A 21,652-nucleotide genomic window follows, 5' to 3' on the forward strand; every position below is an offset into this window, starting at 1 on the left:
AAAGAACGGAAGTTTATTTTTTTTTAAACGAAGTTCTGCCTATCAGTTATTTTCTTTTTGTGGCTTATGTGGTATAAAATGGCTAGAGTGGACTGGATGTAGCTATTTCCCTATCCTAGTCAGTTCAACTCTGACAGTATCTCAGCAGGTTAGGTTCAGGATAACTAGTTTTTCTGAAGGCAAAACTTGTTAATATTGTTTTCATTTTTTCTAAGAAGTTCATTAAGAAAAATTAGTTCACATAGGAATTTTAATAACCATCATTAATGAGCTCCCATATGCTAGCATTTAAACCCTGCTTTGTCTGAATGCAAAATCTATGGGATAGAGAAATGTATAAAATGCTCTATCAGATTATCTGACATGTTTGAAAATGTGCTTGCTAATAAGAGACCTGTCATCGAATATCAGCTCTCTGACTCATTGAGCCACTTACCCTTGATTTGTAGAGGGGGAAATGTCATACTAGAATAATGATTCTTTCTACTTTTCAAACTAGAATATTTTACTTTCCAAAGCATACACACACACACACACACACACACACACACACACACACACACACACACACACCTCTTCATCTCCCTCATACCACCCCCTTTCCCTCTCATGTTATTTGCATATTTCTTTAAATAGAATTGAAAAATACATACTTTCAGCAGATAGATAAAACTTTCTGTAGCTGAACGTGTAGATTCTAATTATCAAGCACCAAAAACTTGGTACACTTTGTGTGTGTGTGTGTGTGTGTGTGTGTGTGTGTGTGTGTGTGTGTGTGTTCATGTCTGTTTAATCTCTGAGCAGCTAGGGAAATCCCTAGGCGCCCTCCCTCGCTCCCTGTGTTTGGTGGTCTTGAATCATTTTCTCACCCGGGACAGCTGATGCTATAGGCAGATGAAGGAGGAAACAAGGGCCAAGCTCATTGGTGATCATTTGCTGTTTATTCCTTTCTCCCCACGCGCCTGTTCCAATCTCACTAAGCTCCCCAGTCTCACACGGCCCCTCATTCCCATCTCCTTCTGTCTCAACTGCTCATCTCTCCAAGCTCCCTCTCGCAGCCACGTCTCTCGTCTCTCCATGTGCGTGGTCTCGTATTCTTCCCCTACATCTATCCCCCTTGCTAGTGTTTCCAAGCTCCATCTTGCTGCCTGGTCTCTCTCTAGTCTCTCACCAACTCCCAGCATTGAGAGTAGACACCACAGCCCCCTCCAGTAGCAAAATCAACATATCAAAAGCCCTTCCTGATCACCCATCAAGCTCAAGGGAGGGAAATATCATATAGGGGTGTTTCTCCTCTACTTAGTCCAGTAATTTAATTAGCATCTTATTCTACTTCTTAATATTAGTTATTTTGTATGGACCCAGTAAGAGATACATTGAACTTTTAGGGTGGCTCTCCTGGGGACATCTCACTATAGATCTCAGACTACAGTGCTCAGGCCAAAATAATTTTTTCTAACCTTAGCAGAGTCCTGGTCTAGCTGTTTCTTTTGGGATCATGAAAGAATTTGTCCATTACCATGCTCTTACAGTTAAGTACTATAGCACTTTGGCCTGGCCCATTTCGATGCAAGCTTTCCCTGATCCAAGCCCTAATCCGGACCCTACTTTTGAGATGCCAGGAAGTAAGGACAACTGAGGCTTAAGTTGAGTAAACAGATGCTCAGGAGTGAATATCATTCAGAGTCAGTTACCTCCCAAGTTACAAAAGCATAGCATTAACTGTCTTCCTGTGTCTAACCAAAAAGGACATTGCTCTGAATTAACTATGCAAAGGACTTAAGGAGAAGAGACAAGCAGTATTTACAAGTTAACGGAGTCTGATCAGGAGACAAAGGTGATTAGACCAGTTGGGGAAGCAGAGCACAAAGAAAGAAGTTACAAGTAAACATAGAGGAATGGGAGCACTGTGATGGGAGTAACCCAATAAACCTAAGCTCCCTGTGGCAAGGCGGAAAGGACAAACCAGTGTTATCCTACACATATATGTATAGGATATGTGTAGGATTCATATATACATACTTATATTTTACATATATACATACTTAAATTTTTCTGTAGTATAGTTTTTATAATTTCTTAGTTTTCTATTTTTACCTTTTTAATAAATATTTTAATACCCTACTCATGATCTTTTTATCCAGGTTGAAGATTGTAAAAATTTCTTTTAAGTGCAAGCAGTTTTTTATTCAACTTAGAAAAGAATTGGTGAGTATTGACCTATTAATTACTAACATGAGTGAAATCTTAAGAAATGACTAGCCATGGGGCAGGGGTTGGTGTAGAGATGGTACAGTGAGTAGGGTACTTGCCTTTTACATGGCTGACCCAGGTTCGATCCCTAGCATACCATGTGGTCCCCAAGCCTGCTAGAAGTGATGCCTGAGCACTGGATATGGTCCAATAAAACAAAAAAAGAAATGATTAACAACAAAACGTTTAGTGCATGAAAATGTTACTAATATTCTTGATAACTGCTGAGTTAATTCACATTTTATGATTGAATGTTTTAGATCCCCACTATTTTTCTGTGATTCAAAATTTTTTGGTTGTTTATGGAGGGAAGCACACCTGGTAGTGCTCTGGACTTATTCCTGCCTCTGCAGTCAGAAATTACTCCTGGTAAGGGTGGGGACCATATTGATTGACAAGGTTTGGACCTACATTGGTTTTGAGCAAGGCAAGCATCCTACCCACTATACCATCTTCGGTCCATGTTTGTAATTTTTCAGTTCTTCTAAATATCTGTTTTGCTGTGTTGCGAACTTAAAAAAATTGATTTCTCAATTCATTGTCTATCTTCAATCAGTTCATGAAGGCAGTGACTGAGTAATTTGTTTGTACCCTTTTGTTCTTTCCCAAAGAAAGAAAAACATAGCACTTCCTTTCATATACAAGCTCATTTCAGTTTAGAAAAATCTCAGTGTTTACTTTCATTTCTAGTTCATGAACAGATTGCCTGCCTTTGTTGTGGTATTGTCTCTTCTATAAATGTATTGTAACAAATTGGGTTTTCATGGAAAATATTGTAGAAAGGAGTTTATCTTATTAACTGTTTTTTTTAAAAATCAAATTAGCCTTATGCATTTTTTACAAAATATTTACATTATTTTGTAGATAGCTTGAAATTTCAAGGTATTTGTTTATGTATGTGAAATGTTTATTCAAACTTTGAAAAAGGTACTTGAGGACTAGGGAGATGGTACAGGAATTAAAGCACTAGCCTTGAATATAGCCAGTCTGGCTCAATCTCTGAGCACCACTATGAGTGACCCCTGAGTACCACAAGCCTCCACTTCCCTCTAAAAAATAGTTTTGAATCCGCTGTATTTTATAAGGAGATATTAGGTTACAATAACTGATAATTTATCATTGATGCCCAAAAATTATAGTATTTTTACAAGGCAGTTTAAATAAAGCAGCACATATTTAGAACTATAGTTTGAAAAATATATAATGTAATATGTAGCATATTAGAAGCTGACATAATGGATAGAAACTTGTATAGTAGATAATTAAAACTGACCTGCCATTCAGTCAACAAAAACATTAATTTTGTTTACACCGTCATGATTAATTTGCTCATATTTGTACTATATAAAATGAAATTATGATGAAAACTGCAGAGATAGTACATGCCTTGCATGCTGCCAACCCAGATTTGTTACCCTGGCACCCCATGTATTCCCCTGAGCCCTGTTAGGAGTGAACCTTAAGCATAGCCAGGTGGCCCCAAAACCAAAAATAATAATAAATTAAATCATGCAAAATATTCTACTTTGGTTTGCCTTATTCCCTTAACATTGTGAGATTCATCTATTTTGTTGCATGTGGCAGTAATAGTTTACTCTATTACTATATGATGTTATACTGAAAGAATATCATTTTATAAATTCTTATTGTAGCAGATAATTTTGCTTTCTCCATGTTGTGGTTTATGTTGAATATAATGTTCTTTTACATGTTCAATAAATGTTTAGTAGAATAATAGGCAGCTGAATCAGAAAGCTAAAGATCATATATTTTACTTTAAAAAATATGTAGAAGTTAACTTTTGTAATTTGCTTCCCCAAATAGTACCAGTGTTACTAGCAATAATAATAGTTATAGTTTCTAACATGTACTTAGATAAATACCTGATAATGTATCAGTGATATTTATATAATTTCATCTTCACGCCCATTTCCTGAAGTAGTATATCATTAGTGATATATTTAACTACATGTAACATTGGTATTAAAAGTCATCTAGGGGTAATTATAAGAAATGAAAAAAAAAAGTCATCTAGGGGCTGGAGCAATAGCATAGTGGGTAGGGCATTTGCCTTGCACGTGGCCGACCCAGGATCGATTCCCAGCATCCCTTTTGGTTCCCTGAGCACCATCAGGAGTAATTCATGAGTACAGAGGCAGGAGTAACCCCTGTGCATCACTGGGTGTGACCCAAAACGCCAAAAAAAAGTCATCTAACAGTTGATTAAAGATGTATCCTAACATACTCTGTAGAACTTTGCTTACAAATATTTTCTTTCTGTTTATCAAAGTAGGACGTTTGCCTTGCACGCAGCCCACATGGCCGACCCGAGTTCAATTCCTCCGCCCCTCTCGGAGAGCCCGGCAAGCGACCGAGAGTATCTCGCCTGCACGGCAGAGCCTGGCAAGCTCCCCGTGACGTATTTGATATGCCAAACACAATAACAACAATGGAGACTGGGCCCGCTCGAGCAAATCGATGATCAACGGGAGGGCCTTTACCATGATCAAAGTACATGTTTAAGATCATAAAATAATTCATGCATCATATAACCATACACATATTTGGTTGTATATCCATTGCAGTCCAAATATATTCTAGTGACTTAGACACTTCAGAAATAAACATATCCACATGACCAGAAATATGAATATTTTCCTAACATGGTCTTCACTTTTGGTAGCTTTTAAGTTTTATTAAGGGCAAAACTTCAGAGGATAATAGACTTGAAGACGCTCTAATTATCTCCATCTATGAAAATTTTTAAAGGACAATTAAGAATACATTATACCTCCTTTATTAATCATCTTGAAAAGTAAAAAATTACAACCATTATACAATAAAAAGCACATGCACTAGAGTAGTGAAACAATTTATAAACCATAGTTGGTGATGTAACAACACTGTTGATAGGGAGGAAACATCTGTTTTTGAAAGTTGTAAACTTACAAGTTTACATATATCTTATGTTTACAAAGTTGTGAGCTTATTTTAGAAACAAAGCATAAGTTACACATCAGACAGCATATAGGAGCATGATATATAGAAGCAGTTTTTATATAGTCAAACTAAACTTCAAGTACATAAATAAACTGATTATTACATAAATATATAACAGAATATTATGCATATGTAATATTTTATATTGGTAATGTGTGTAAACAGTTTGGTATATTATAAACATATCAGTATAAAAATTTGTAGAGGAAAAAATTTTCAATTCTTCAATACCACATGAATGAGTATATAAACTTAATATTTCATGACGAAAGTCAGGCCTAAAGGCAACATATGTATGATTCTAGCTATATAAATTCTACATTCTATCTATCTATATCTATCTATCTATCTATATATACATATATATGCATACTGGGCTGGAGTGATAGCACAGAGGTAGGGCGTTCGCCTTGCACGAAGCCAGCCCTGCTGAGCCGGGTACAATTCCTCCGCCCCTCTCAGAGAGCCTGGCAAGCTACCGAGAGTATCTCTCCCTCACGGCAAAGCCTGGCATGCTACTCGTGACATATTCGATATGCCAAATACAGTAACAACAAGTCTCAAAATGGAGACATTACTGGGCCCGCTCGAGCAAATCGATGAGCAACGGGAGGACAGTGCTAATATACTATATATTCTATCTATAAGTTCAAAAACAGGCACAAATAATTTATGGTGATAAATGTCAGAAGAATGTTTACCTTTGCAAATGTATTTTTGTAGAAAGATCAAAGAGCTAGTAATGATTCATTTCTTGATCTGACTGGATTTAATGATGGGATGCAGTCCTTATGTAAGAGAGTTATGCTGTTAGAACATGTATACCTTGCTGTATATAGTTTAATGGAACTTTTTAAATACTAATTTAACAGACTTCTGGTAATAAATAAGTGTTTTTATTTTATTGCTACACGTTTCAGAACAGAATTATACCTAATAAAATTTGCAAACATTTACATCAATTTTTAAACATTCATAACTATGATAAACTTTTTGCTGTAAGTTTCTGCCAGTTGTAATGTTACTGAAAGAGGTGTCATATTTAGTCATTTTATAGCTTACTTTTTTGGACAAGCCAAAAAGATGTTAATATTTATAAGGTTAAGATATTTGTGAAAAGTACATAAAGTGGAGCATTATAATGATCCTAATCTTTTCCCTGTGTTTGTCCTTTATTACAGCATGAATCTAGAGAAACATTATTGGGGTTTAATATGGTGAACTACAGAGCATGCAAAAATCTGTGGAAAGCATGTGTAGAACATCACACATTCTTTCGTTTGGACAGACCACTTCCACCTCAAAAGAATTTTTTTGCACATTATTTTACATTAGGTTCAAAGTTCCGGTACTGGTAAGTGTTGCTTAATAAACATTCCTTATTGTTGCATTTTCCCCTTCCTTTAAAACTGAAAACCCTAAACTTACTTATCCTGCTTCCCACTTTGTAGTCAAGTTGTTTATGTGGGCTCTTTCTTCCTTCCTGAGAAGTGCTTGCAGAGCTATCAATTTTCCCCTTAAAACACGGCTTTAGCTGTATCCCATAGGTTCTGGTACCTCCTGTCTTCATTCTCATTTGTTTCCAGGTATCTTTTGATTTCATTCTTGACTTCCTTCCTGAACCACTCATTGTTCAACATTGAGTTGTTTAATTTCCAGGTGTTTGATTTGGTTCTCCGTGTTTGTGATTCACTTTTATTCTCAGTGCATCGTGGTCTGAAAGGATTGTTGATGTTACGTTTATCTTCCTGATTCTATTGAGGTATGTTTTGTGGCCTAGCACATGGTCTATTTTGGAAAATGTACCAGGTGCACTGGAGAAGAATGTGTGTTCTTTCTTTCTGAGGTGTAAAGCCCTGTATAGGTCTATATGCCCTCTCCTATTTCTTCCTTCAAAGCTCAAAGCCAGTGTTTCCTTGCTGAGTTCTGTTCTTGTTGATCTATCTAGAGGTGATAAGGTGATGTTGAAGTCTCTGGCTACTATTGTGTTGCTAGCAATGTCCTCCTTAACATCTGTTAGCAGTTGTTTTAAATACTTAGCTGTTCCCTCATTAGGTGCATATACATTTAAGAGTGTGATTTCTTCCTGATGTATGTATTCCTTGATGAATAGACAACGGCCTTCGCTGTCCCTTCTAATCTTTTTCAACCTGAAATTTATGTTGTCGGATACTAGTATGGTCACCCCAGCTTTTTTGAGGCAGCCCTTTGCTTGCAGGATTGTTTTCCATATTTTAACTTTGACTCTGTTTTTCTCTGATTGTTCGGATAAGTTTCTTGTAGGCAGCAGAATGTTGGGTTCTGTCTCTGAATCCATTTTCCCACTCTATGTCTCTTAATCGGTGAATTTAGACCTTTGACGTTGAGAGAGATTATTGTTATGAGGTTTTGTATCATCTTTCTGTAAGGGTCTGTTTTGCTTGTAGAGTTTGTCTTGTCTTATAGTAGCCCCTCTAGCCCTTGGTCTCTTGCCACTGTTTGTTGTTGCCTGTTGACTTGTTGCAGCTGATCTACCAGCTCACTGATTCTGTCTTCAGCTGTGGTCATTCTACTGTTGAGGACACAGACTTTTTTATTTCATCTATGGAACCTTTTATTCGTGACATTTCTGTGCATAGCTTTCCAATTTCTGCTCTCATTTCTCCTGGATTTTCTCCATTGTCTGATCCATTGTTTCTTTCATGTCCTCCTTTAATTTACTGGATATGTGTCTCACTGTTTCATTGAGTTCATTGAACATCTTCATTACTTCATATCTGAATTCTTTCTCAGAGAGGTCACTTTGGTGAGTACCTACTGAGACTTCTGGGCTCTTTTCATCGTTTTCCCCACGTGGTGAGGATTTGCATTGTTTCTTCATGTTGGGTGTGGAAGTTTGGAGACTGAGATGTTACTTGAGATTGTTGGGTATGAGTAGATTACCTGCCACAGTGAGCGTTTGCCCGCCCAAAATTAGACCACGCCCCCTTCTTTAGAGGCCACGCCCCCTATGTGTACCTGGTGTGTGGGGTGGGGGTACGACGTAGGGGAGGAAGGAGATTGGAACAGCGTTGTGGGAAACAGGAAGAGGCTCAGGGATGGTGAGCGTCCCAGGGTCCTAGAGGACACCTGGGGCATGTACGCAGAGAAAGCTAAGTACCGGGTTCAAATACTGGTGGACTAACTGACCTGGGGGAGGAAGAAGATCGGCACAGTGTTGGGGGTGAACAGGAAGCGGCTCAGGGATGGTTAGTCTCCTAGGTCCTAGAGGATGCCTGGGGTGTGTACGCAGAGAAAGCCAAGTTCTTGGTTCGAATATTGGCGGACTAACTGACCTGAGGGAGGAAGAACTAAAAGTCAAATTTTCAGTTAATAAATTTGGTCTGAACAAATCAGTGTATCCTTGAGGGTTTGGTTCTTATGCATAAATGGTATGTTTGTTAGACAAATTACTTTCAAGACAAATTCCAGCTTTATTTTTTTTAACCACATGCAAAAATCTGGAGTTGCCTATATCTCCAGATGGAAGAGAGGAGGGTGTAGCAGTCTTTCTAGGTATAATCATTATAGGTCAGGGAAGAAAAGAACAGCTTTTCAATCAAGATATGGCATTCTTCAGACCCTCCAAATAAAATTACTAGAGACACTATATAAACCACAAGCCTAAGGAGTGAAGACAAGACTTTGATTAGCTTGGACCAAAGTATCTCTGAGTCTAGAGAGAGGGCTTTTCTAGAGCATAGTAGAAGGAATCATAGGCAAAATTACTCCTGTCATATTCTCTCTCAAATAAAGAAGCATCTGAAAAGTTCCTGTCAAACATGTTATCTTTATTCATTAATGGAAGAACTAATTGAACTTACTTTAGGTAGAACTGGAATGTATCCATTGTTGCCACTTTCCCCTGTTTTTGTTTGTCTGTTTGTTTTGGGGCATACCTAGCAATGCTTAGAGGTTACTCTTGGCTCTGCGCTAAGGAATTACTCCTGGCGTACTCAGGGAACCTTATCGAATGCCAGGGATCAAACTCAGGTTGTGCAAGGGAAGTGCCCTATCCATTGTACTGTTGTTCCAGCCCTGTTGTTACTTTTCTTAATCACTCTTTTCAGTCTTAGAAATGTTTGTCTTGGGGACTGGAGCTGTAGTATAGTGGGTAGGGCGTTTGCCTTGAACTGGAAGTTCAGTCCTTGGCATCCTATATGGTCCCCCAAGCACCACCAGAAGTAATTCTTGATTCCAGAGTTCAGGAGTATGCTCTGAGCACTACTGGATGTGGCTCCAAAACCAAAAAAGGAGAAGAAGAAATATGTGTCTTTTATAAATTTATAATTACACTATTTGTTGTCATTTTATCTTGAAGTTTTCTTTAAGATGATTTTTGCTATTAACTTCTGTATTTCAGTGGGAGAACTGAAGTCCAGTCAGTTCAGTATGGCAAAGAAAAAGCAAATAAAGACAGGGTGTTTGCAAGGTAAGCCTCATCTATTTTTATTTTGGCTTATTGTGTCTTATTTTTGGTGGAGGGATTGTTTTAAAGTGAGATTATTTATTTATATCTATATTTGTATCAATTATGCAGGATAGTGATTCAACATTTTTATATGTTGATAAATGATTACCACAATAAGTCTTAATAGCAAGAGTTGGTTCAAATTGTAGCGAACATGCCTCACCTTTAGAGAAAGGCACCGAGCACCACATAGTCCCACCCCTCGTCCCCTCAAACACCCAAGACATAGCCCAGGTGCTCCCTTAGCACTTCCGGGTATGACCCTAGTAGGTCCCCAAACAGCAGTAAGTGTGACCCCAGGCTCCCAGCACCACTGGTAGTGGCTCATACAAAAGCAATACCCCCCCCCCCCCCCAGTTTTCCTTTATTCCTTCAGCCAATTGTACAATAAAATATTAACTAGTCACCATGAAATCCTCGTTGGATTTTTCTTTTACTTTGCTGCATTCTTCACATAGACACCCACGCAGCTGTACACACACACACACACACACACACACACACACACACACGCACACACACGCACTCCCTGTCCCTATTCCATTGAGTGATAGCTGCCATGGACACAGTCTCAAGGCAAGGATGGAGGAATCAAGGGTTTTCTCTTAAAACCAGCTCCCAAATCTTAGCCTCACAGCATGGTGGACGACCTGTGAAAGAGCTAACCACTGGAGTTTTTTAAATGAACAATTAAAATTACTGAAATTAAATTTTTTTTCCCAAACTGCTACAAAATTACCACTTTGATGAGGATCCTGTCTTTAAAAAAAACAAAAGTTATGTTGAGGAAATAATGAAGTAGTTTATCTAATTCTTTCATTTTCCTTTCCAGTGCCCAGGGCTTACTCCTTGTTGGGCTCGGGGGATCAGGGGGATTGAACCCCAGTTGGCCAAATGCAAGACAAGCACTCTACCTGCCACACTATCCCTCTAGCCTCCATTGGTTTTACTTTTCAGATGAATGAAGTTAACCCTGTGCTGAGTACTTTATCTCCAGCTCAGTTGTGTCAAATATTGTGTTTTGTAAATAGCATTTTGTTCAGTGTTTTATTACAATTTTAATAATATGCTGCTTTATTTCATATATCATTCAGCACATTTCCATATTTCTTTAATTCATACTAAGAAATATTATGATTTTTGTGTATTTTGTTTTGGGGCCACACCTAGTGGTTCTCAGGGCTAACTACGCTTTGCAATCACTTCTGGCCAGTTTTTATGGGATTGTTTTTATAGTCTGGAAATCTTTCTGAGATAAAGTGTGTGTCTACCAAAGTATTAGAAAATTCTAGAGTTCTTGTCACTTCTTGGAATTTTAATTTGCAGCATTAGTGGATAGAAAATACTTCTCTTTAAGGTAAGGATGCATTTGTCTCATGTGTGGCTAGGATGGCCTTAGTCCTGATTAAAATCTCCAACACCATAGATGGTTCTTGAGCACTGCCAGGGTCACTACTGAGCAGAGAGTCAGAAAGAGCCTCAGAACACACTGGGTGTGGCCCAAAAACAAAACAGAAAGGTTTTTCCTTATGTTTGATTTTTTTTTCAGCAGGTAAGAGATTATTTTTCTCATGTCAGTGTTTTGAATTTCTAATATTTTCAGTTGTCGTGTAGTATTTGAAAAGAAAGCAAAAGAATGTTCTCATGGAACAAAAAAATAAGAGTATCATGGTCAGAAAATAAATATACCACATTGCAGACCTCTGATGATGTGTGGTATTTTTTTCTCTGTAATTTCCACACTTAACAGGAAACAGAGATAGCAAACTTCAGTGGGTGGGTCTTTGAGGTTAAAACTGTTAATGAAATCAAATGCCTGAAATTTAGTTTTAAATGTAAAGTGTTTTCAGTCACGTTTAATAGAACAGTAAATTTTTCTGATACTTCATACTAGGTAAGTGTACTTTATTTTTTCCTCCTTCAAATGACTTTTTCTCTGTCTCAGAAAATGAAAGTACTCAACTTTCTACACTATTTTGTTACTGAACTCTCTTTGAGTTTATGTTCACTATTCTTTATATATAAGGAATACATATATATCATATATATAAAGAAATACATTCTTTATATAAATAAGAAATAAAAAGCAGCATTAAGAATTAACATGAATAAAAAGCCAAAAATGCTAAAGATTTCTTCAAAACTCTTCTTTGAAAAATCTAATACATGAAATAATATGCTTTATTTTCATTTTATTGTGATTAGTATGAGAAAATTGTTATCCTGAATTGTCTTTAAGTCAAAATATCCGATGATCTAAGCTCATAACAATAACAAGAAATTTTATGCTTAAATTATGTTGAGTTGACTATTAAAAGGAAATTTAAATTTGTTTATTTTTAGTCAATAATACTATATCTTTTAGAAAATGTAATATCCTTAAATTTAGGAAATGTCATTAAACCAGACTGAAAATGTTTTGGCTATGAATCTTGAAATAATAGGGCACTTGTGTGGATTGAGTTTATAATTAACTTCAGTTGTGGTTTAGTAAAATTAATAGACTAAAATATTGCACTGAAAAATTAGATACTCAACTCACAAAACTCAGAAGGTAATGAACCCTAAGAATCCTAAGTTATAGATATTAAATAAACTAAAATATATAGATATTTGATCGATTATAGAACTCATGTTCCTTACTCATTTTAAACTACCTATTATATATATAATTATTTCATATTTTCATGTTCAGTATACTTTTGTGAGTTGGTTACTAAAATATAAAACTATTTAAAGATGATTTAAGTAGAAGAGTTCATTATGTTAACCTCTGCATTATTAACCTATATAATTCTGTATTTACATATCTCATATGATTTACATGAGTTTTGGCCATTATCTGAATTTGCATATTGAAAGAAAACTTTAGTTGTTCATTTAAGAGTTTTTTTAAGACTCTGCAAACACCAGTGTCTTAGGAAAAAAACACCTAGTTCTCACCTTATCATTAGATTGCTGACTGTAGGTAGATAGGCGATAAAATATATTTTCCAGCTCCCAACTTGAGATGGACTAGTTAACTTAAAAGTTTTTTTTTTAATTTTTAATTGAATCGCTATGAGATGCACAGTTAACAGAGTTGTTCGAGATTGGGTTTCAGTCATACAATGTTCCAGCACCCATCCCTTCACCATTGCATATTTCCCACCACCAGTGTCCCCATTTTCCCTCCTGCTCCCCTGCCTGTCCCGCAGCCTGCATCTTTGCCAGACACTTTAGTTCTCTCTCCCTCTCCCCTTTCCCTGCCACCCCACCCCATTTGCCCTCTCTCTCTCTCTCTCCCTCTCTCTCTCTCTCTTTCTCTCTCTCTCTCTCTCTCTCTGTTCTCTCTTATTTTTCTTCTAGGCACTGTGGTTTGCAGTGTTGTTACTGGAAGGGCATCTAAAAGGGTATCATGCATATCACTGCCTCCTTTCAGCACTTAGTTAACTTAAAAGCACTTTTTAAGATAAGGAGGAGGGCGGCAACATGTCTACCATTTATCAAAATAAAGTATGATATATTTATCATTATTATCCTGACCTCACTGGAAGAGAGGGTAAATTTTAATTTAATAGCATTTAAGAGATAATTTTTTTAGAAATTATGTCATACATCCCAGGATAAACTAGAGCTTCAGAAACTGCAATACAAATATTCAGTATATAATATTGATAATATACAAGAAAACTTTTATTAACCAACCACTCCTTGCTTTTCTTGTTTCTTCTTTTTCTTCTCTATTCCTAGCCTCTTTCCTTCTTTCTTTCATATAAAGTAAATGTACGTTCTCAGTACATTCCTTCAAACGCACTAATTTCTTATCTAGTAATGTCATTTTAAAACGTTGTGCATAGTTGAAGTATAAAATTTTAAATTTCGGCCCTTGGAATAGACTCGGTGGTAGAATACCTGCTTTGTATGTGGCAGGCCATAAGATCGTTTCCCAGCACTGCACCATATGCCATGTACCTCAGTAAGTATATGATCTTTGTTGCACTACGGTTAAGGTGTGTTGCAAGAACCACAATTATAACATACCCCTCAGTGTGCATCTCAGTCTATGTACAAGTACCACAACCAAGTGTGTCCCCTGATTATCACAGTGACAAAGAGAAGGAAGTGGGGAAATGAACAAATTAAGACTATATAAATTAACAAGAATTTCATTGTACATATTTAAACTATTTTGCAGATCCCCAAGTAAGCCATTGGCGCGGAAATTAATGGATTGGGAAGTAGTAAGCAGAAATTCAATATCGGATGACAGGTTAGAAACACAAAGCCTTCCATCCCGATCTCCACCTGGAACTCCTAATCAGTAAGTACATACAAATATCAGCTATACATTTCATTGTTTTGTGAATTATTGCCAGATCTGAATATGTAAAAATTTTTATATACGTATTTTTACATTTTTATTATGACTTGTGGCATCTGATAGGCATCCTTCACTAAGCTCAAAATGTTTCTTTTTGAATATGTAAAATATAAATCTTTGGTGAGGCATGATTTTGTTGTGCCAGATGTTATGTCCTCTTAGCTGCAGCTCACTGCATAAGTAGCATGGAATAGCTTTCTTTGGGGAGGAGAGCATTGAACGAGTTCGTTCACTTTCCTGCACAACTGACCTTCATAGTAAGGGTCTCTAGCCAATTAATAATGACCTTCTAATAGACCGGAAAGTTGTTGACTTTATCTCTTTACAGCACAAGTTTTTAGTAGAGCATTTATTTGGATATATTAAATTATTGTGATGATCTTAATAGAATGGTTACCACAACTATTGTTCTCCCACTTTCTGTGGCATAGCAAGTGGGATTTCTGTGGCTAGATACCATGTGCCTAACTCTAAGTATGATGAAATATAAAATAACTGTACTGAGAAACACTATTATTCAGCATTTACTATAGATACATTTAATGCTATTATGTCTCACAAAAGTTATATACTTTGCTGTAAAAATAGTAAGTTAATTTTATGCTACCCAAAGATACTATCTTCTTTGGGGGAAAAAAGTCCAGAAACTCTTCTTCTAGTCCTTTTTCTACCTAGCCATTTCTTCATATGTTCCCAGTACTGCTAACAAATTTAGCTAGTTATAGAAGAGAATTAAGCTAGATGATTTGTTATTTCAAATGATTGACTTCATTGGCATTGTATATGATTAAATATTTTGGTTCATAAAACACTTTTAGTATGATCTGAAGAAATTCCGTGTTTTTAATTCCAAAGTGACATTACATGTTTGTGATTAACAACATAATCCCTGGTTCCTACATGTTTAGACTTTGAAGAAATTAGTATCTTTGCCAAAGTTTCCTTACATATGAAATCATATACATTCATATATATATGTTATATATTAAAAATAGTGTCTTGTTGTGCATCGTTAGAGTTAAATGAGGGGACAAATATAAAATGCTTAGATAATGCCCGGCACAGAATAAATATGTATTGCTAGTTACCATAGCTACTAATGGTAATGATAGTCATGTGACTACCACGATGGTATTCAGTATCTAAACTTAGGTCTCTTGAGATATTAGGGTTGTTTTGATATCCTGACTGATTTTCACATGTTCTGTATAGGGCTGGAGCGATAGCACAGCGGGTAGGGCGTTCGCCTTACAAGCGGCCAACTATGGCCGACCCGAGTTCGATTCCTCCGCCCCTCTCGGAGAGCCCGGCAAGCTACCGAGAGTATTCGATATGCCAGACACAGTAACAACAAGGTCTCCAATGGAGACGTTACTGGGCCCGCTCGAGCAAATCGACGATCAACGGGAGGGCCTTTACCTTTACCATCTTTTATACTTAGATTAATGTAGGGGGGAGATTAGAACCCAGCATCATATGCATACAAGCATGCACTCTCCCACTGAAAATGGTCTCCAATCCTCAGTTTCTATTCTTTGAACTTAAGGAGGCCATCAATAATAAAAAACATTTCTCCTACTTCACTTTTTGAACACAAAGTTATAGTGACTAAAACCTAGACACATTAAACCTATTAAGGAAAATAAGTGATTGAATAGATAAAATCCTTGTCCTGGGTTTTTGACTATAGCTCAGATCTCTGGCTTACCATTCTGTTATTTTTGCTTATATCTTACCATCTTTCTCAGAGGCTCAGCTTGTCATTAGTTTTAAAAGCATAAACCTAATTTCTAATTACAAATGTAATTAAGAAGCTAAAAGAATGAACTCTAAAGCATATTTTTACTCCATTGTTTTTCTTCCTCTTCATGTAGTCGAAATTCTGCATTCACCCAAGAGGGAACCCGCATACGACCATCTTCAGTCGGTCATTTGGTAGACCATGTGGTTCATACTTCCCCAAGTGAAGTATTTGTGAATCACAGATCTCCATCCTCAACACAAGCTAATAGCATCATTTTGGAATCATCGCCGTAAGACATTTTCTCATTTAACTTCCTTCTTATACATGCCCCAGATTGCTTCATTTTAAATAATCTGAGAAATTAGGGTTTTTGAACAAGATTTTACTAATGCCATGTTTTAAAATTTTATGTTTGTAAATGTGTTTCTTTATTCCCAGGAATTCTTCATTTCCTGGCTTCTCTTTCTAAGCCCCACCAAAAAACACTAATTATTCTTTTGCAGTTGTGAATGTTCTTAAACTCATAGTACACATACCTTCTATATATTACTATTCTAAAAAATATAATATATCGTACTGTGGTCAGGCAATAAGATAGCATTTTCTTAATAGTTTTCAAGAATGGAACCAAAGGATAGATGACTGTTAGGAAGAGTAAGTAAAAATGGAGAATCATCAGACTGAAAATAAGTTAGAAATGGCAGGGCCATTTCTGATTCATATTTCATGGCATACTGATGAACAAATTCAATTTCATATCCATTTTTTTTTACTTCATCAGGTTCTGTTTGTTTTATTTTGTGTGCATGCACACATACTCCTTCCCATTTTATGCTAGAGATCAAACCCAGGGCCTCATAAATGGGAGGCATGCACTCTACTGCTGTAGTATATCCTAGGTCCCTCTGTCTCAGCATTTCTCAACTGAGAACCCTGTGGGTCTTCAGTTTCCAGGGAGTTCTCAGGTGGAAATTGTGCAAATAGTGACTGCAGCATGAGAGTTGAGGACCAACTAGGAGATGAGTGCCACAGTCGGATAAAGGCTGAGAAGCACTGTCCTATCCACTCAGTTTAGTGTACTAGTTGCTTGCCCTCAGTGTTCATATGCAAATAAAAATACAAAGTGATAATTAGTAAAAGGTTACAAAAAGGGCCAGAGTGCTAGTACAGTGGGTAGGGCTCTTGCCTTGCATGTGGCCGACATGGGTTCGATCCCCAGGATCCCATATGGTCCCCTGAGCACCACCAGGAATGATTCTCGAGTGCAGAGCCAGGAGTAACCATTGAGCATGTCCTGGTGTGACCCAAAAGCTCCCTCCCCCCCCCCAAAGAAAAGCGAGATACATAGATAAGAAGATGCATTAATTATGAGGAGAAAGGTGTGTAAGACATACACCTTTAACATGACCAGGGGTAAAGAAAGCTTCATGCCATGTCCCTTAGAGCACCACTAGCAAGATCCTCAAGCACTGTGGCAGGAGTATCCTCCAAGCAACTCCAGTGTGTCCTAATTGGAGGGGGCAGGAAGAGTAGATAATAGGATGCATAAAAAAGCAGTTCTAGGATGTGTATATACTAAAGGGCTGTGGTGATCTGTCTCTCGCCCCACCCATGTTCGCTGGTCTCTGCCACTTCCTCCATCCTGGAGAGGCCGATGGCGATGGGCAGGTGATAGGCAGGTGAAGGAAGGAACCGGGACCAGGCTGGTTGGTATCAATTGCAGTTTATTCCAATCTCCTCTCCATTCTCCTCTGATTCTCCTTCTGTTTCTGTCTCTCTCTGGATTACCCCCCAGCTACTCTTACAGCCTAGTTTATATAGAAATCATGTAGGGTGGGGATACAAAGGTGGAATTAAACATTAACAGATCATCAAAGAGAGGTAAGACCACTCATTCAGGAGAGTAACTCAAGGATAAAATGCCATCTAAAGAGATTATTCCAGATTACTAGGACAGGATTCCATTCAAGGTGTGTTGCTCTCTTCTTTCCCCAGCTAGTCGTACACTTAAATAGTTGTAGTAAATTTACTAATATTTTATTAGTATTTCTAGCAATATTTCAATCTAATATTTCTAGCAATGTCATTTTGTATGAACACAGTAAGAGAACACGAATCACGACCATCCTGTTATTCGTCGATTGCCTTGAGCAGGCCCCAGTAACGTCTCCTTCATCCTAGCCCTGAGATTTTTAAGAAAGTGCTATATTCAAGGCTCTTCAGGAGAATGAGACCCATCATTGTTACTGGTATTTGGCATATTGGGTACGCCACGGGGAGTTTGCCAGACTCTGCCGTGTGGGCAGGTTACATTCGGTAGCCTGCCAGTTTGTCCAAAGTAGGAATGAGATAATAAGATGTCATAATAAGATTCCGGGAGCTGGTTTTTATAGTCTCTGAGTCTGATTACATGGCGCCAGGGGGCCAGTTGGTGGGTGTGACCCCCGTCTACTGGAATTCGGAGGATCTGGGTGGAGGATGCTCAGCCCGGATCCGAGTAGGCTTGGAGATCTCAGCCCCGGGACCTGCTTGCCTTTGTTCCTCTGCCGGTACCTTCAGGTGTGCGGAGAGTGGTCTCAGCATGGTGGTGGCTGGTCCTGGAGGTCTTTGGCTGCTGGAGCCGTGGTCGGGGCAGGGAGGAAAGCTCGACCTGCTCCGCTCCAAGGGGTCCCAGCGAGGACAGCCAGGCGCGGGGGCAGGAGACTGCACTGTTCTCTTCCGGGAGCTGGTTTTTATAGTCTATAGTCTATACAGTAAGAGATATATCAAGCTTAAAGTCTGGTTCTTCCTGTGGACATCTCATTATATATTTCAGACCACAGTCCTCAAGCCAGGTTAGTCTTCCTATCAACAGGGTCCTTATTCAGTTACATCTTTTGGGTCATGACAGAGTTTGTCCATGACTGTGCTCTTAACTTATAGTTAAGTATTATGGTATGTGGCCTGGTCCATTTCAGTGCCAGGGTAGCTCACAGCTTGCTCTGCGTCCATTCAGTCCCTCGTCGGGACCCTACTTTTGGGGTGGTAGGAACTAAGGGCAACTGAGGCTTTAGTCAAGAAAGCAGATGTCTAGGAGTGAATATTATTTGGAGTTAATTAATTGCCAAGTTACAAAAGCATAATATTAACTGTCTTCCTGTGTCCATACAAAAAGGACATTGCTTTAAAGTAATTTATGCAAAAGATGGGGAAAAGCAATATTTAACTTACCATACAAGTTCAATATCCTTAGAAGGATCTGACCTTACAGGTGGAAACAGTCGTTTGTTGTACTACCTAGAATAAAGTTACCATTTATTAGTAAGATCTATTTACAGTATTAGAAGAAGGAAACCCTTCTTCCCTTAAAATATTTCAGGCAGCAATTAAGCTGTTATTTTCTGAGGGAAGCAATTGTCAAAAATTAACTTTTAAATATTTGAGATATTAATTTTGATAAATGTATACCACAATTGTTAATATATACCAACTATTGTCTAATAAGGAAACATCGGTATTAGATCAAAATAATTACATGAGTACATAAGTAGCTGAGATTTTATTTTTATTATGATATAAATTTCGAAAGGCAAGAATAGACACTATTGCTTTGACTGTAGAATAAATTGCTTTCACTATTTTTGAAGCATTCATAAGAATATTAAGCTAATTTAAAAAGTAGCCTTTTTCCCACTAGCTTGATTGACACTTTTAAAAATTTTTTGCCACCCTTTTTATTTTTTTAATGAATCACCATGAGATAGTTACAGACTTAACAAACTTTCGTGCTTACGTTTCAGTCATATAATGATTGAGTACCCATCCCTCCACCAGTGCCCATTCTCCACCACCAATGTTCCTAGTATCCCTCCCACATTCCCTCCCCCATTCCCGCCCACCTCTATATCAAGCAGATTCCCCTTTTACTCTCTCTCTCCTTTAGGGTGTTGTGGTCTGCAATGCAGGTATTAAGTGGCCATCATGTTCGATCTTTAGTCTATTTTCAGTTCAGTATACATCTTCCATCCCGAGCATCCTTTACTTGGTGGTCCTTTCTCCATCTGAACTGCCTTTTCCCCTAGCATGTGAGGCCGGCTTCCAAGCCGTGGAGCAATCCTCCTGTTCTTGTCTCTACTATCTTTGGGTGTTAATCTCCCATTTTGTTACTTTATATTCCACAAATGAGTGCAATCTTTCTATGTCTATCCATCTCTTTCTGACTCATTTCACTTGCTACCCTTTTTAATATATTTCTCTGTTGACAACAGAATGCAGTAAATATAACTTTTCCTTTATGTTTTTTATTTCCTACTTTTTAGCAATTAAAGATTTGAGAATGTAAGTTATTTGTAACACAACATGGTAGCAGGGCATTGGCACACTTTTAGAATTATATTCCCATTTCCCTTTTTCTTAACATTCAAAAACTTGATCTAGACAGTACTCGGCACAATTTTTTTCCTTTTTAATTGAGTCATCGATTGGGCTGGAGCGATAGCACAGCGGGTAGGGCGTCTGCCTTGCACGCAGCCAACATGGCCGACCCGAGTTCAATTCCTCCGCCCCTCTCGGAGAGCCCGGCAAGCTACCGAGAGTATTCGATATGCCAGACACAGTAACAACAAAGTCTCCAATGGAGACGTTACTGGGCCCGCTCGAGCAATTGAGTCACAGTGAGGTACATAGTTACAAAGTTGTTCATGATTGGGTTTCAGTCATATAATGTTCTAACGCCTGTTCCTTCACCAGTGTACATTCCCCACCACCATTGTCCCCTGTTTTCCTCCGATCTCCACCCTTCCGCCTCTCTCTCTCTCCCCACCCCCATCCCTCTCTTGCGCTCTCCTTCCCACCCCCCTTTTGAGCATTATGGTTTGCAATACAGATACTGAAAGGTTGCAATACAGATACTGAAAGGTTATCGTGTGTATCCCGTTCCTTACTTTCAATACTCAGTTCTTCTCCAGAGTGATCATTTCCAACTATTATTGTCATATTGGTCCCTTCTCTATCTGAACTGCCTCCATCCCACACACACTTTTTTCATGTGGAAAAAAATAGGATCATAATACCTACCTCATAGATTCCTGTGAACACTTAACAAGATACACAGCTTGACGTTTGACTTAGAGAAAGTACTTAGTGGAAGTTAACTGCAGTAATGATGTAACTTCTCTCTCTCTCTCTCTATATATATATATATATGTATGTATATATATATGCAGCTTTAAAATATATTGCCAATCATTATCTGTCCACCTATTTGAAGTAGGGACCTCTGGTTTAACACAGTTTGAGGAATTCTCCCAAATTCTCTGTATTGTTCTTAGGTTCCTAATCAGAAGAAAGTCTTGGCGTGCTTGATAGTCCTCAAATGTTATATCTATATCCATGAATCATTCTCACATGGATGATCCCATTCTAGTCTTATTTTAGTGCCTCACCATAGCTTTTGTAGATACCCTTACCTATTCCTGTTTGCTTAGTTTTCAGAGTTTCTGCCAGTTTTGATCATGCCTATCAATACATTAAGGGCCTTGCAAAATGCTGAAAAATAAAGAACAAAGAACTAAAAAAACAAAGAAAATGCAAAGGGAAGCAGATAGCAAGCCAGGGGAAATCGAGGAATCCCATATGAATTACAGTATTTGTGACAAGCTGATTTCAGGTCCCTGGGCTGTGTAGCTGCAATATGCTTACCTTTTATCAGTCTCTGGCTTAAGGTTCCGTATATAGGCTCTAAGGTTAGGGGCTTGGAGTTTAGTTGAAACCAGGAATTTTGGGTGTAGGTTGATTTTTGGAATAACTTCCTATTGTTAAAATC

At 37.9% G+C, this 21,652-nt stretch overlaps 1 protein-coding gene across 3 annotated transcripts in view; it reads left to right on the top strand.

Annotated features, from left to right (window-relative positions):
- The window catches only part of PTPN4 (protein tyrosine phosphatase non-receptor type 4), a 184,270-nt gene that overhangs the window by 126,150 nt on the left and 36,468 nt on the right, over positions 1 to 21,652 (top strand). For 2 of the 3 annotated variants that reach the window (XM_056117536.1, XM_056117537.1), the window contains exons 11-15: positions 2,145 to 2,208; positions 6,435 to 6,607; positions 9,635 to 9,703; positions 13,920 to 14,045; positions 15,980 to 16,138. In XM_056117536.1, the coding sequence (XP_055973511.1) occupies positions 2,145 to 2,208; positions 6,435 to 6,607; positions 9,635 to 9,703; positions 13,920 to 14,045; positions 15,980 to 16,138 (591 nt within the window). The remainder of the gene's footprint in view (positions 1 to 2,144; positions 2,209 to 6,434; positions 6,608 to 9,634; positions 9,704 to 13,919; positions 14,046 to 15,979; positions 16,139 to 21,652) is intronic. The other variant, XM_056117538.1, reaches the window with a different exon arrangement.

Source organism: Sorex fumeus, unplaced genomic scaffold (assembly GCF_029834395.1).
Source record: "Sorex fumeus unplaced genomic scaffold, SorFum_2.1 ptg000035l, whole genome shotgun sequence".
In the NCBI taxonomy this organism is placed as follows: domain Eukaryota; kingdom Metazoa; phylum Chordata; class Mammalia; order Eulipotyphla; family Soricidae; genus Sorex; species Sorex fumeus.